The following is a 16,774-nucleotide window of genomic DNA, read 5'->3' on the forward strand; positions in this document are numbered from 1 at the left end:
AACGCTTAGAGCGAGCCACAAAAAAACCATGATGTTTAAAATGGATTTTTCTTCTGCGTTCGGCATCCTTGAAACCTCAGCCTTTCAGGCTTTGATAGCCAAGAACTGAGGGGGGGAGGGGGGGCGAGATGACAGAAATCTGATTTATGCGCTTCTAAAGCCTCGGCGGCTACAAGCGCTTAAAAGCAGAATTACGTGGCTAAGTGGACATCGCCGTATCCAGCAAAGCAATTTGTAAGCTTTTTATAAGAACGCTTCCGGGATTCAGGTCAGTGGGCTAAGTGGAAAATATACCAGAACTGTAATTAAAATTTCATACAATTTGCTTCGCGGGAAGATCGCCGTGCCCCCCCAAAATCGTCTGGAGTGACAAGGAATGCGGGGCTAAGAACCAAAGCCAGACTCCGCGCGTCGCTCGCCGTCTCTCACCGCAAATGCTGTGAATGGTGGAATTCGAACTTTCTGAATTGGGGGAGACGTCCCGGGAGGTCTCCGGCGTTTCCACGTTCCCATGACGGATCAGGCAGCTGGAATGGAGTAAGGTGAGGGAGGGGAAAAAAAACAAGAATTGACGTATCAGGAGCACCCAAGTCTGAATTTTGATCACATGACCATGGGGAAAACTTGCTACAGTCGTAAGTCCGAAAAACGGTCATAAGTCACTCTTTTCAGTGCCGTTGTAAGTTTGAACGGTCACTAAGTGAACAGGTGTAAGTTGGGGACTAGCTGTTTCAGCAAAAAACAACAACAACAACAAAAAGCCACTAGGCATTTTTTGATCGTTTTCCCCAGCATTCTTGCGGTTCTCGCTTACTCACACGGAAGCTGGGTTCGGGAAAATTTTGGCTAAAGCAGAGTTGACATGTCTGGTCATCTGTCCGGCGCTTTCTGGAGTTGGAAATTTCAGGTTATAGTTGGCTTTCTCCGTTTCCACCAAGATCTGAGAGGAAGGAAGGAAGGAAGGAAGGGAGGGAGGGAGGGAGGGAGGGAGGGAGGGAGGGAGGAAGGGTGGAAGGAAGGAGGGAGGGAAGGAGGGAAAGAAGGAAGGAAGGTAGGGAATGAGGGAAGGAAGAAAGGGAGGAAGGAAGGAAAGAGGGAAGGAAGGAAGGAGGAAGGGAAGGAGGGAAGGAAGGAAGGAGAGAGGAAGGAAGGAAGGAGGGAGGGAAGGAAGGAGGGAGGGAAGGAGGGAAAGAAGGAAGGAAGGGAGGGAATGAGGGAAGGAAGAAAGGGAGGAAGGAAGGAAAGAGGGAAGGAAGGAAGGAGGGAAGGAGGGAAGGAAGGAAGGAGAGAGGAAGGAAGGAAGGAGGGAGGGAGGGAAGGAAGGAGGGGGGGAAGGAGGGAAAGAAGGAAGGAAGGGAATGAGGGAAGGAAGAAAGGGAGGAGGGAAGGAGGAAGGAGGGAGAAAGGAAGGAAGGAGGGAAGGAGAAAGGAAGGAAGGAGGGAGGGAGGGAAGGAGGGAAAGAAGGAAGGAGGGAGGGAGGGAAGGAAGGGAGAGAGGGAGGAAGGGAGAAAAGGGAGGGAGGAAGGAAGAAGAAGGGAGGAGGAAGGAGGCAGGGAAGGAAGGAGGAGGGAGGAGGGAGGAAGGGTGGAAGGAAGGAGGAGGAAGGAGGAAGGAAGGAAGGAAGGGAATGAGGAAGGAAGAAAGGGAGGAAGGAAGGAGGGAGGAGGGAGGAAGGAGGGAGGGAGAAAGGAAGGAAGGAGGAGGAGGAGGGAAGGAGGGAGGAGGAAGGAGGAAAGAAGGAAGGAAGGAGGAGGGAGGAAGGAGGAAGGAGAGGAGAGAGAAAGGGAGGAGGAAGAAGAAGGGAGGGAGGGAAGGAGGCAGGGAAGGAAGGAGGGAGGGAGGGAGGGAGAGAGGGAGGGAAGGAGGGACGAAAGAAAGGGAGGAAAGAAGGAAGGAGAGAGGAAGGGAGAGAGGGAAGGAGGGAAGGAAGGAAGGAAGAAAGGAAGGAGGGAAGGAAGGAAGGAAGGAAGGAAGGAAGGAAGGAAGGAAGGAAGGAAGGAAAGTTTCTAAAGATCCTCAAGCCAATAAATAAAACCAATTTTTTTTAAGCGAAATGACCGGTCCCTTACCTGGTTGTGATTCAATGGGTTTAATGCTCGGATCTCCAAGACGTTGAACGAGCTTTCGGGCTACACGAGAAAAGGAAGAAATTTAGTACCTGCCTTTCTACAGGTATCAAAAGGTACACTTCATTCCAGCCGAGCGCCATTTCAGGGATGTGACCGTGTGTGAGTTTTTTTTCTTGACAACAATACAGGATAGGTCTTTTCCAGATTCGTATGGGATGTTGTTGTTTTTTTAAAGCCACAGTGCGGCCACTTCCAATCTCCGATGTTTAAGACTTCTCCTCCTCTTCCATTCTACATTTCTATTTTATTTCTATCTCTATATCCGATTGTACCCTACCCTACCCTACCTTACCCTACCCTATCCTCAGGGATGGGACTCGAACATTTTAGCAACCGGTTCTCTGTCCAGTTGCTGGGTGGGCGTGGCCACAGTGGGCGTGGCCTACTCAGCCTCCTGCACTACGACCGGGGGTGGGGGTGGGCGTTTTGCCCCTCCCCAGGCTCCAGAGGTTTTTCTCGAGCCTCCAGGAGGGCTAAAATGGCCTCCCCCAGGCTCCGGAGGCTCTCCGGAAGCCGGAAACAGGCCCATTTCCAGACGGCCCATTTTTTGCCCTCCCAAAACCTCCACGCGGGCCCTGCGGTTACCTTGGCATCCAAAACGGGCTGTGTGGAGACTCTTGGGAGGGGCGAGGCGGGGCGGGTGGGGCCAGGCAGTCCTTGCAACTCCCAGTTCAGCGAACCCGATGTAAAATTAGCATCCGGTTTTCCCGAACCGGCTGAATCCCATCCCTGCCTATCCTATCCTATTCCATCCTTCTCTAGTCCATCCCATCCCATCGTTTCTTTCATTTTGTTTCACTTCTCCAGACATTTACCCGTGGCATACCTCTTCATCTAGAATTGGCAACTACAGATAGTCCTCGATTTATGACCCTAGTTGAGCCCAAATTTCTTCTTGCAAGCGAAACATTTGTTAAGGGACTTTCGCCTCATGTTACGACCTTTCTTGCCCCCGTTGTTAAGTCAAGCACCAAAGTCGTTAAGTTGGTCACGCGGTTGTTAAGTGACTCAGCCTTCCCCATTAACTGTGCTTGACAAAATGTCACCGAAGGGGATCACATGACACACACACACCCCGGGACACTGCAAACCGTCGGAAATATGAGTCAGTTGCCAAGCGGTTAAATAAAAGATGCTGTAATTTTAAGTGTGAAAAACAGTCATAAGTTATTTTTTTTCAGTGCTGCTGTAACTTCGAACGGTCATTAAATGAATTGTAGTAAGTCGACGACTGCCTAAAATACGAGGATGGGACACCACTAGGAAATCCTCGTGGAGTAAACTAGACTGGGACTCACAATCTGGAGGAATCTTACCCTAAAAAGAACATGGATGTGTTTGTTGAAGTCATCAGGAACTGAGGTTTCCTTTTAGGTGGTTAAGCTTTAGCTAATTTTAATTCTTTGGAAAAAGAGAAAAGAGACCACCAGAAACTCCTAAATTTCCACTCGGAAATTATTGAAAGAGAACACGAATTGCCAGAAGCGAAACAGCATTTAACCCTCTTTCGTATAGATCAATGTTCCTCAACAAACTTTTAAGATGTGTGGACTTCAACTCCCAGAATTCCCAGCTTTGGAGACTGGGGATTTCTGGGAGTTGAAGTCCAGCCATCTTAAATTTGTCGAGGTTGCGATACACCGTCTTAAATTAACCTGTTTTCCTCCTTTGTTCCACTCACCTTGGCAGGCATCTTAATTCCAAACAGATAAATGCGCCAGGTGGTAAGAACCTGTCAAGAAAAATAATAATAACAATAATAATAATAATAAAGTAGAAGAAAGCTAAAATCGGTGAATTTCACAGCACAAATTGGCTGCAATCGGAGAGGCTTTTTTTCCCCATCCTACGTTCTCAAATTGTGGGTTTGTTTTGTTTTTGTTTAAAGTTTGGCTTTGCTTTTTGGTCCATGCTCCCTGCCCCCCCAAGGTCACCACGGGGCTGGGGATGATGGGTGTTGTCGGCCTTCGGAAGACAGCCAAACAGCCACACTGCCGGGGCATATGAATTCCTCCACACAGTGTGATGCTTTGGAAGGGAATAGTGGAAGGCAGAACCGAGGAAGGCATTTGTGAGTGTTGCTGTGTGTGAGCTGAGAAAAAAAACAAACAAAGACAAATTGACTAATTAGGAAGTCAGAGGGGGTGAGCCATTAAAAGATCTCGCGCAAGGAAAACAAGAAAGGATGAGGCGTCTTTGCCCATTTGCAATGGAGAAGAGGTGAATTATTGATGGCTTTAAGATTTCTCGCTTAGCAACGGGGTTGGGAGGCACCGAGGAGGCCCCGGAGATAATATACAACTGGCACAATTGCTCCCTAGCCATGGTTGTGAAAAAAAAATCCATCAGGAGTCTGTCTGGTGGCAGCTTTTACGACCCACCCTTTTTATTAAAAAAAGCAGAAACTTCCCAGTGCATCCAGGAAGCGATCGGCAAAAATCTGCTTTTTTACATAAAATGAGTGGTTGGAAAAGATACTACAGGACTCCTGATTTTTTTTTTTTGGCGACCGCAGAGTCACCCCGTTCTTCTCCTTCTTAAGCAGGGGTGGCAAACGCAAGGCCCGTGGGTCGGATCCGGCCCACAGGGTGCTTACATCTGGCCTGCGGGACCACCCTGGAAACAGCGAAGGTCCGGCCCGCAGTTCCTCTGCCAGCGAAAATGGAGCTCAGGGGCCACATGCGGTCCTCATCAACTCTGTTTTCAGCCGTGATGGCCTCCTGAAGCCCTCTGCCACCAAAAATGGCTCGGGGGGGGCTCCATTTTCACTGGAAGAGGGCTGCAGGAGACCGTCGCGGCTGAAAACGGCCAAAAATGGAGGTCGTGAGGCCCATGCGCAGCCTCTCTGAGCTCCGTTTTCGCTGGCAGAGGGCTGCAGGAGGCTGTCGCGGCTGAAAACGGAGCTCATGAGGCCCATTCAAAGCCTCCCCAAGCTCCATTTTTGCTAGCAGAGGGTTGCAGGAGGCCATCACAGACAAAATGGAGCTTGTGAGGCCCTTCCGCAGCCTCCTGGAGCTCCATTTTTGCTGGCAGAGGGCTGCAGGAGACCATCGTGGCTGAAAACGGAGCTCTTGAGGCCCATGCGCAGCCTCCCCAAGCTCCATTTTTGCTAGCAGAGGGTTGCAGGAGGCTGTCACAGCCAAAACAGAGCTTGTGAGGCCCTTCCACAGCCTCCTGGAGCTCCATTTTCGCTGGCAGAGGGCTGCAGGAGGCTGTCACGGCTGAAGACGGAGCTCATGAGGCCCATTCACAGCCTCCCCAAGCTCCATTTTTGCTAGCAGAGGGTTGCAGGAGGCCATCACAGCCAAAATGGAGCTTGTGAGGCCCTTCCGCAGCCTCCTGGAGCTCCCTTTTTGCTGGCAGAGGGCTGCAGGAGGCCATCATGGCTGAAAACGGAGCTCAGGAGCCTGTTTTCACAGGCAGAGCGCTTGGGCCACAGGCGCCCCCGACACGAGTGACCATGCCCACCCTGGCCATGCTGGTCAAGCTGGTCCCGCCCACCCTCACTATGCCACCCTAACCCCCAAGGTCAAACCCAACCCTGATGCGGCTCTCAATGAGTGCGACACCCAAGTTCTTAGGCGTTGTGAAACTCGTCCGTCCTTCCTCTCGCCTTTTTAGTGTTCTGCTCCACCATTTTGGGATCGGTCCAGGGTACAAAAACAAATGAATTTTTTTTTGCCATCGGAAAACAATCCTTGTAAACTTTCCACAATCCCTGCACTTCACTCAATTCTCCATAGCTTAGCGATTCCACTTCGAAGTTTTAAGGCGCTCGCTTAAGTCAGATTTAATTTCAGCACCCAAATTCGGCAGCCGCTGTTTCATACAGTTAGTCCTCGACTTTAAGACCACGATTGAGCCCAATAGTTCCGTTGCTAAGCGAGACATTTGTGAAGTGAGTTTGGCTCCATTTTACGACTTTTCTGGCCATAGTGGCTGAGCAAATCCTTGCTCAATCGTTGTTCAACTAGTAACACGATTGTTAAGTGAATCTGGGTTCCCCTTTGGCTTTGCTCGTCAGAAGGTCACAAAACAGTGATTCCGGGACAGGACAACCCGTCATAACTATGAGTCCATTGCCAAGCAACTGAATTTTGAGTCCTAAGTTGCTTTTTCAGTGTGACGTCGAACGGACACTAAATGAACTCTTGTAAGTCGAGGACTAGCTGTATTACGGGGTTGCCGCCGTTTCCAAAAACACAATTCTAAAAGCTTTTAAGCTAGCAGGTGTGGTATTTTTGCCTTGGGGCGGAGAAAACTCTATCGGTTGACTTAACAGTCTGAACCCCATGTCTCTGGGAGTCTTCTGGAATAGGAAGGTCCTTCCGGGGATTCTGGGAAGGGAGGAAAAATGGGATGATCCTCCCAGGGGATTCTGGGAAGGGAGGAAAAGTGGGATGATCCTCCCAGGGGATTCCGGGAAGGGAGGAAAAATGGGAAGCTCCTCCCAGGGGATTCTGGGAAGGGAGGAAAAGTGGGAAGCTCCTCCCAGGGGATTCTGGGAAGGGAGGAAAAGTGGGATGATCCTCCCAGGGGATTCTGGGAAGGGAGGAAAAATGGGATGATCCTCCAAGGGGATTCTGGGAAGGGAGGAAAAGTGGGATGATCCTCCCAGGGGATTCTGGGAAGGGAGGAAAAATGGGATGATCCTCCAAGGGGATTCTGGGAAGGGAGGAAAAGTGGGATGATCCTCCCAGGGGATTCTGGGAAGGGAGGAAAAGTGGGATGATCCTCCAAGGGGATTCTGGGAAGGGAGGAAAAGTGGGATGATCCTCCCAGGGGATTCTGGGAAGGGAGGAAAAATGGGATGATCCTCCAAGGGGATTCTGGGAAGGGAGGAAAAGTGGGATGATCCTCCCAGGGGATTCTGGGAAGGGAGGAAAAGTGGGATGATTCTCCCAGGGGATTCTGGGAAGGGAGGAAAAGTGGGATGATCCTCCAAGGGGATTCTGGGAAGGGAGGAAAAATGGGAAGGTCCTCCCAGGGGATTCTGGGAAGGGAGGAAAAATGGGATGATCCTCCCAGGGAATTCTGGGAAGGGAGGAAAAGTGGGAAGCTCCTCCCAGGGGATTCTGGGAAGGGAGGAAAAGTGGGATGATCCTCCCAGGGGATTCTGGGAAGGGAGGAAAAATGGGATGATCCTCCCAGGGGATTCTGGGAAGGGAGGAAAAGTGGGATGATCCTCCCAGGGGATTCTGGGAAGGGAGGAAAAGTGGGGTGATCCTCCAAGGGGATTCTGGGAAGGGAGGAAAAGTGGGAAGATCCTCCCAGGGAATTCTGGGAAGGGAGGAAAAGTGGGATGATCCTCCCAGGGGATTCTGGGAAGGGAGGAAAAATGGGATGATCCTCCAAGGGGATTCTGGGAAGGGAGGAAAAGGGGGAAGATCCTTTCAAAGGATTCTGGGAAGAGCACAGATGATTGTAAAGTGAACCCAGCGAGGACATGGCGCTGCTCCACAAGGTAGCAACGAGCGTGTTTGCATACCACCGTCGACTGTCCCCAGGCCACCCTCTCTCCGGCCTCTGCCGCGTCCCCCGGAAAATCTCACCAGCACCCGGTCTTCATTTTTCTTGGGTTTGGTTTCGAGCTTCACCCTCACCAAGAGATGGACGGCAGGGCGGTTGAGAACCTTCCGGATGCTTTCTGCAAAGGAGAAGTGCAAACAGTTAGGACGGGAAAGAAGGAAGGACCCTCCTCGGCCAGCCACCTCAATAGATTTGGGATCCACTTCCAAGGACTGGTGCGTTCCCCCATCTGCAGTCCCCTTACTCGCCAACTCAGTAAGCTCAAACTGCCCAAGGAGCTGCTGATTCAGTTCTACAGAGGAATTATTGAGTCTGTCATTTGCACCTCTATAACTGTCTGGTTCAGTTCTGCAACCCAACAAGAAAAACACAGACTTCAGAGGATAACTAGAACTGCAGAAAAAATAATTGCTACCAACCTGCCTTCCATTGAGGACCTGTATACTCCACGAATCAAGAAGAGGCCGTGAAAATATTTGCAGATCCCTCGCATCCTGGACATAAACTGTTTCAACCACTACCCTCAAAACGACGCTATAGAGCACTGCACACCAGAACAACTAGACACAAGGACAGTTTTTTCCCGAAGGCCATCACTCTGCTAAACAAATAATTCCATCAACGCTGTCAAACTATTTACTGAATCTGCACTACTATTAATCTTCTCATAGTTTCCATCACCAATCTCTTTCCATTTATGACTGTATGACTATAACTTGTTGCTGGCAATCCTTATGATTTATATTGATATATTGACCATCAATTGTGTTGTAAATGTTGTACCTTGATGAACGTATCTTTTCTTTTATGTACACTGAGAGCATCTGCACCAAGACAAATTCCTTGTGTGTCCAATCATACTTGGCCAATAAAAATTCTATTCTATTCTAAAAATGCCACGGATACCAGAATAATAGAATTGGAAGGGACCTCCGAGGTCTTCTAGTCCAACCCGCTATTCAAGCAGGAGAAAAACGGTCCTAAGTCTCTTTTTTTCAGAGCCGTTGTAACTTTGATCGGTTGCTAAACCAACTGTTTGTTTATTTTTATCTATTTATTTATTTGTCAAACACAACAGTATATATAAGTATAAGCATGCAATAACCACACAAATTGAATACAACCAAAGGGAACATTAGGACAGGGACGGTAGGCATGCTGGTGCTCTTATGCACACCCCTTACAGACCTCTTAGGAATGGGGTGAGGTCAACAGTAGATAGTCTTTGGTTAAAGCTTTGGGGATTTTGGGAAGAGACCACAGAGTCAGGTAGTGCATTCCAGGCATTAACAACTCTATTACTGAAGTCATATTTTCTGCAATCAAGATTGGAGCGGTTCACATTAAGTTTAAATTCTATTGTGTGCTCGTGTATTGTTGCGATTGAAGCTGAAGTAGTCTTCGACAGGAAGGACATTGTAGCAGATGATTTTATGAATTATGCTCAGGTCATGCCGAAGGCGGCGGAGTTCTACATTTTCTAAACCCAGGATTTCAAGTCTGGTGGCATAAGGTATTTTGTTGTGATCAGAGGAGTGGAGGACTCTTCTTGTAAAATATTTCTGGACACGCTCAATTGTATTAATGTCCGAAATGAGGTGTGGGTTCCAGACAGGCGAGCTGTACTCGAGAATTGGTCTAGCAAATGTTTTGTATGTTTTCAAGTCAAGGACTGTTCTACACCTGGAACTTGATCATATTACTAATATTATTGTATTGTACTGTATTGTATTGTAATATACTGTACCATATTATTGTCTTGTCTTGTATTATTGTATTGTATTATAATATATTGTCTTGTATTGTCTTGTATTACTATATTGTATTATATTGTAATATATAGTATTGTAGTATTGTATTGTATTGTAACGCATTGTATTATTGTATTGTATTGTATTATTGTATTACTGTTTTATATTGTATTGTATTATATTATTATATTATATTGTATGATATTACTGTACTGTATTATTGTATTGCATTATTGTGTTGTATTGTATCGTATTAAATCATTGTATTGTATTTTATTGTATTACTGTATTGTATTATATTGTAATATATTGTATATTACTTTATTGTATTATATTGTATGATATTACTGTACTGTATTATTGTATTGCATTATTGTGTTGTATTGTATCGTATTAAATCATTGTATTGTATTTTATTGTATTACTGTATTGTATTATATTGTAATATATTGTATCGTATTACTGTCATCTTATATTATTGTATTGTACTATATTGTAATGTATTGTATTACTGTATTGTATATTATTTTATTGTATTACTGTATTGTATTATATTGTAATATATTGTATTATTGCATTGTATTGTATTATATTGTATTATGTTGTATTATTGTATTGTATTGCTCAATAGTAGTAACTGTGAGAGGGATCTTGGAGTCCTTGTGGACAATCATTTAAATATGAGCCAGCAGTGTGCAGCAGCTGCCAAAAAAGCCAACACAGTTCTGGGCTGCATAAACAGAGGGATAGAATCAAGATCACGTGAAGTGTTAATACCACTTTATAATGCCTTGGTGAGGCCACACTTGAAATATTGCATTCAGTTTTGGTCGCCACGATGTAAAAAGGATGCTGAGACTCTAGAAAGAGTGCAGAGAAGAGCAACATAGAAGATTAGGGGACTGGAGGCTAAAACATATGAAGAACAGTTGCAGGAATTGGGTATGTCTAGTTTAATGAAAAGAAGGACTAGGGGAGACATGATAGCAGTGTTCCAATATCTCAGGGGTTGCCACAAAGAAGAGGGAGTCGGGCTGTTCTCCAAAGCACCTGAGGGTAGAACAAAAAGCAACGGATGGAAACTAATCCAGGAGAGGAGCAACTTAGAACTAAGGAGAAATTTCCTGACAGTGAGAACAATCAATCAGTGGAACAATTTGCCTGCAGAAGTTGTGAATGCTCCAACACTGGGAATTTTTAAGAAAATGTTGGATAGCCATTTGTCTGAAGTGGTGTAGGGTTTCCTGCCTGGGCAGGGGGTTGGACTAGAAGACCTCCAAGGTCCCTTCCAACTCTGTTATTATGTTATGTTATTGTATTAACAAGACGGAGTGGCTGTGGATGCCGGCACCCCGGTACAGTCAGCTGCACCCACAGCTGACTGTTGGGGGCGAGTTATTGGCCCCAAAGGAGGTGGTACGCAACTTGGGCGTCCTCCTGGATGGACGGCGGTCCTTTGATGAACACCTGGCGGCCGTCTCCAGGAGGGCCTTTTACCAAGTTCGCTTGGTTCGCCAGTTGCGTCCCTTCCTTGACCGGGATGCCTTATGCACTGTCACTCACGCTCTGGTTATGTCTCGGTTGGATTATTGCAATGCTCTCTACATGGGGCTGCCATTGAGGTGCACCCGGAGACTGCAGTTAGTCCAGAATGCGGCTGCGCGAGTAGTAATGGGAGCCACTCGTGGCTCCCATGTAACATCGCTACTACGCAGTTTGCACTGGCTTCCTGTGGTCTTTCGGGTGCGCTTCAAGATTTTGGTTACCACCTTTAAAGCGCTCCATGGCTTGGGACCCGGGTACTTACGAGACCGCCTGCTGTTACCTTATGCCTCCCACCGACCCGTACGCTCCCACAGAGAGGGTCTTCTCAGGGTGCCGTCCGCCAAACAATGTCGGCTGGCGGCCCCCAGGAGCAGGGCCTTCTCTGTTGGAGCCCCGACGCTCTGGAATGAACTTCCCCCTGGCTTACGCCAAGTACCTGATCTTCGGACCTTTCGCCGTGAGCTGAAAACACATCTATTTATTCAAGCGGGACTGGCATAATAGTGTTATTAATTTTAAATTGGGTTTTTATTGTCTTAGGGTTTTTTAAATTTTAAAATTTTAATATTGGCCTTTTGTAATTTGCTTAGTTTTAAATCTTGGTTTTAAATTGTATGTATATCAACTTTTTATCTTTGGCTGTACACCGCCCTGAGTCCTTCGGGAGAAGGGCGGTATAAAAATTTAATAAATAAATAAATAAATAAATTATTGTATTGTAGTATTGTATTGTATTTTGAATTGAAACTTTTTATGCATAAACAATGCTGCACTTCAATGTTTAGATGGCCCTAAACGGTGATATTTGAACATAGATTTTCTTTGACATTTATATTTTATTGTGTTTACTAATCTAGGTGAAATGTTAATACAGTAGATCTTGTTTGTCCACACATTATATGTCATATACTAAATAAATAATAATAACAATTGGCTTTGATCAACTGACCCACTGTCTCCCTCTGGACAACCTCTCCATTCTCCTCCCTCGGGCCAAACAGAACCCACCAACATCCCGAGTTTCGCGTGTGCCGAGTGCGAGGCAATGGAACACCCCCCCCAACTCCCGGCTGGATGCGCAGGGCAGTGGACCGCGACATTAGAGATGACAGTCGCGGTCAGGAAGATGGATTGGCCCTGACAGGCCAGGCAGAGGCAGCCCAGGAGGCGGAGAAGGAAGCTTCGGAGCTTACCAAAGTCGCTCAACCAAATGCTATCCAAGAATGGATCATAGACAATAGGTGTCTCAAGTAATTGAGCCACGTTTGACACTGGGGCAGGAGGAAATATAGGCAGATCATGATGGAGGCGTGGCCTAGTCGGCCTCCTGCGCCATGGCGGGAGAGGGTGGGGCGGTTTTGCCCTTCTCGGGCACCGGAGGCTTTCCTTGAGCCTCAGAGAGGGTGAAAACGCCTCCCCAGGCTCTGGAGGCCTTCCCAAACTTCTGGTAGGCCCATTTTTTGCCCTCCCCAAGCCTGCACTTACCTGCATCCAAAACAGACCCCATGGGGACTCCTGGGAGGGGCAGGATGGGCGGGCCCCCCCAGGAGTGGGATTTGGGCGTTCTCTGAACTGCACAGAATCTTAGGTAGAGATTTTCCTGAACCCCTGCAAACCCCCAGGAGCCCACCTGTGTATGTATGTATATATGTATATATGTACGAACTCAGGATGTTTCCACACAGCCCATTAACCAGGTCGTTACAACACAAAAGACTAGGACCACACCCACACAGGATGCTACGAAACAGCCGACTAATCTGCACACACCCACTCCATCTACCAATCAAGATGCAACCACTCAGCCAGCCAATCCGCTTACAGCAACACTCCCCACCTCCCCACCAGTATTTATAGAGACGGCAGCTCCGACCACACTTTGCTCGCACAAGCACGAAGCCGAAAGCACCAGCCTGAAGATGATGAGTGAGACCTTGTCAAAACGTCGCCAAAATACTCTCAACCTTACACAGGAAAAGATCCGAATATGCCAAGACCTACATATATATATATATATAAAGATTTAAATCAAAACAATAAAGGATTCCTACAGAATATAAAGGGACGTAATGGTTTAGTGGCTAAGATGCTGAGCTTGTCGATCGAAAAGGTCGGCAGTTCGGCGGTTCGAATCCCTAGTGCCGAATCACGGGGTGAGCTCCCGTTCTTTTGTCCCAGCTTCTGCCGGCCTAGCAGTTTCGAAAGCACGTAAAAATGCAAGTAGAAAAATAGGGACCACCTTTGGTGGGAAGGTAACAGCGTTCCGTGCGCCTTTGGCATTGAGTCATGCCGGCCACATGACCACAGAGACTTCTTCGGACAGCGCTGGCTCTTCAGCTTTGAAACGGAGATGAGCACCGCCCCCTAGAGTCAGGAACGACTAGCACATATGTGCGAGGGGAACCTATACCTTTTACAGAATATAGGCAGTCCTCAACGTACGACCACAATTGAGTGCAACATTTCCGTTCCTAAGCAAGGCAGTTGAGTTTTGACCCATTGTACCACCTTTCTTGCCACCGTGGTTCAGTGAATCGCCTGCGGTCGTTAAGTGAGTCACACGGCTGTTCATGACAGATTCTTTGAAAGATGCTTGCTTCAGAGTTTTCACTTGGGAGTTGGGTTTTTGTTTTCCTGGAATGCTGATTGCCAGACGGTCGCAAAAGGGGATCACACGTGACCCCGGGACACTGCAACCGTCATAAATATGAGACAGTTGCCAAACCTCTGAATTTTGATCACGTGACCATGGGGGGGGGGGATGCTGCAATGGTCGTAAGTGTGAAAAATGGTCCTGGCACTTTTTTCAGTGCAGTTGTAACTTTGATTGGTCGCTAAACGGATGGTCGTAAGTCGAGGACTGCCTGTATTGTGCCTCGCTCGCCAAAGTTTGTTCCGGCTAACGGTTTGCTCCTGAATACGAGTGATCCCCAACTTACGACCATTCGTTTAGTGATTATTCAAAGATTACGACAGCGCTGGAAAAAAGTGATTTTTAAGCCGATCCTCACACTTATGACCGTGGGCCACATTCATGTCGGTTGCAGAATCCCGGGGTCACGTGATCTCCGTTTATGACTTTCCCAGCTGGCTTCGGATACAGAAAGTCAATGGGGAAGCCAGCAGGGAAGATTGCAAGTTGCAAGTCATGTGATATCTCACTTAACAACCACATTTTCAGGTTCCCATTTTGATCGTAAGTCGAGGACTACTGCAAATTCCTACCAGTCCTTTGATCAAATCCCTAAGAAGCAAGCTGTCTGGTTTGGTACCTTTACTTCCAAAAACTCGGGTCGTTCTCCACTTACACTAGCTCATTTAGTGATGGTTAGAATAGAATAGAATAGAATAGAATAGAATAGAATAGAATAGAATAGAATAGAATAGAATAGAATTTATTGGCCAAGTGTGATTGGACACACAAGGAATTTGTCTAGGTGCATATGCTCTCAGCGTACATAAAAGAAAAGATACGTTCATCAAGGTACAACATTTACAACACAATTGATGGTCAATATATCAATATAAATCATAAGGATTGCCAGCAACAAGTTATAGTCATACAGTCATAAGTGGAAAGAGATTGGTGATGGGAACGATGAAACGATTAATAGTAGTGCAGATTCAGTAAATAGTCTGACAGTGTTGAGGGAATTATTTGTTTAGCAGAGTGATGGCCTTCGGGGGGAAAAAACTGTCCTTGTGTCTAGTTGTTCTGGTGTGCAGTGCTCTATAGCGTCGTTTTGAGGGTAGGAGTTGAAACAGTTTATGTCCAGGATGCGAGGGATCTGTAAATATTTTCACAGCCCTCTTCTTGATTCGTGCAGTATACAGGTCCTCAATGGAAGGCAGGTTGGTAGCAATTATTTTTTCTGCAGTTCTAATTATCCTCTGAAGTCTGTGTTTTTTTTTTTTTTTATTGAAAGAGTTTTAAAAAAACAAAAACATTTTTCCCCCTTTTTTCCCCCTCCCTCCCAAAAAAAAACAAAACACCCCTCCTCCCCACCCCGGCTTCCGGGTCAATCACAAGGTAAAGTCCAATCCAAATAACCACATCCAAAGCTTTTCGTCTCCCAGCCCCCTCCCCATTACATAAAATAACTTTCTAATTATTCAAAGGCAATCTGATATTTCTTAATCTGATATCTGTTTTGTAGATAATCAATCCATTTTTTCCATTCAATTAAATATCTTTCCTGCGTATTGTCTTTTAAAAACGCTGAGATTTTAGCCATCTCAGCCAAATTAATAACTTTCAATATCCATTCTTCTATTGTAGGTATCTCTTCTTTCTTCCAGTATTGTCCAATCAACAGTCTTGCTGCTGTTATTAAATTCAAAATCAATTTAGTCTCAATCCCTGTACAATCCATTATAATTCCCAAAAGGAAAAATTGTGGCAGGAACTTTATCTTCTTCTTCAGTACATTTTGAATAATCCACCAAATTCTTATCCAAAAGACCTTAATTTTCTTGCAAGTCCACCAAATATGAAAATATGTAGCATCATCACAATCACACCTCCAACATTTCGCTTGGATATTAGGATACATACATGATAATTTTTTGGGATCTAAATGCCATCTATAAAACATCTTATAAAAATTTTCCCTTAAATTCTGTGCTTGTGTAAACTTAACATTTCTAACCCAGATTTTCTCCCATGTTTCCAACATTATTGGTTCCTGAATATTCTGTGCCCATTTTATCATACAATCCTTTACCAAATCCTTTTCCGAATCTATTTCAAGCAACACATTATACAATCTCTTTATATGCTCCTGGGTCTGATTTCTAATTTGCTTTATTAAATTTTCCTCCTTTGCATTATACCAATTTTTTGATCTTCTTTCCATCTAGCACTTATTTGCCCATATTGAAACCAAGTATAATTCCTCCCTTCTTCATTTAATACCTGTAATGATTTTAATTGCAATCTACCTCCTTCAGCATACAAAAGTTCTTTATATGTAATCATTTCCTGTTTCTGTTCTATATTTATATTCTCTATTGCATGTCTGGGGCTCGCCCATATAGGAATCTTGTAATCTAATTTATAGGAATATTTATTCCAGACCATAAAGAGCACTTCTCAACACATGATTCTTAAAAGCCCTATCCACTTTTTTCCATAAAATAAGTACGCATGCCATCCATATAACAAGTCATAACCTTCTATATTCAAAATTCTTTCCTCTGTTAAGTTAAACCAGTCACTTATTACTGAAAGGGTTACTGCTTCATAATATAGTTTAAAGTTAGGCATTCTTAAACCACCTCTTTCCCGTGAATCCTGTATTATTTTCATTTTAACCTCGCCTTTTTACCCTGCCATATAAATTTATTAATCCCACTGCCAATCTTCCAAATTTTTATCCTTTTTAATTATAGGTATCATCTGGAACAGAAACAAAATCTAGGTAACACATTCATTTTAATAGCAATCCTTCCCAATAGGGATAACTGCAATTTCTTCCAGCCACTCATATCATTCTGAACTTTTGCCATAGCAAGTCATAATTATTCTTATAAAGTTTCTTGTTCGATGAGCTAATATAGACCCTAAATATTTAACCTTTTTACTACCTCAAATCCTGTCATTTCCTCTAGTTTTTGTTTCTGTTGTATAGACATATTTTTAATTATCACTTTTGTTTTATTCTGATTTATTTTAAATCCTGATACCTTTCCATATTTATCAATTACTTCCAACAAAATCTACTTGAATTTATAGGATTCGATTAACGTAACCACTACATCATCTGCAAAAGCTCTAACTTTGTACTCATATTGTCTAATCTTAATTCCTCTATTTTCAT

At 45.3% G+C, this 16,774-nt stretch overlaps 1 protein-coding gene across 1 annotated transcript in view; it reads right to left on the minus strand.

Annotated features, from left to right (window-relative positions):
• Positions 1-16,774, minus strand: part of CARMIL3 (capping protein regulator and myosin 1 linker 3) — a 113,993-nt gene that overhangs the window by 76,219 nt on the left and 21,000 nt on the right. The window contains exons 2-6 of the mRNA XM_058180432.1: positions 7,683-7,777; positions 3,812-3,862; positions 2,071-2,130; positions 819-940; positions 430-527 (exon numbers count right to left, since the gene is read on the minus strand). Coding sequence (XP_058036415.1) covers positions 430-527; positions 819-940; positions 2,071-2,130; positions 3,812-3,862; positions 7,683-7,777 — 426 coding nt within the window. The remainder of the gene's footprint in view (positions 1-429; positions 528-818; positions 941-2,070; positions 2,131-3,811; positions 3,863-7,682; positions 7,778-16,774) is intronic.

The sequence above is a fragment of the Ahaetulla prasina genome, chromosome 4 (assembly GCF_028640845.1).
Source record: "Ahaetulla prasina isolate Xishuangbanna chromosome 4, ASM2864084v1, whole genome shotgun sequence".
Taxonomy (NCBI): domain Eukaryota; kingdom Metazoa; phylum Chordata; class Lepidosauria; order Squamata; family Colubridae; genus Ahaetulla; species Ahaetulla prasina.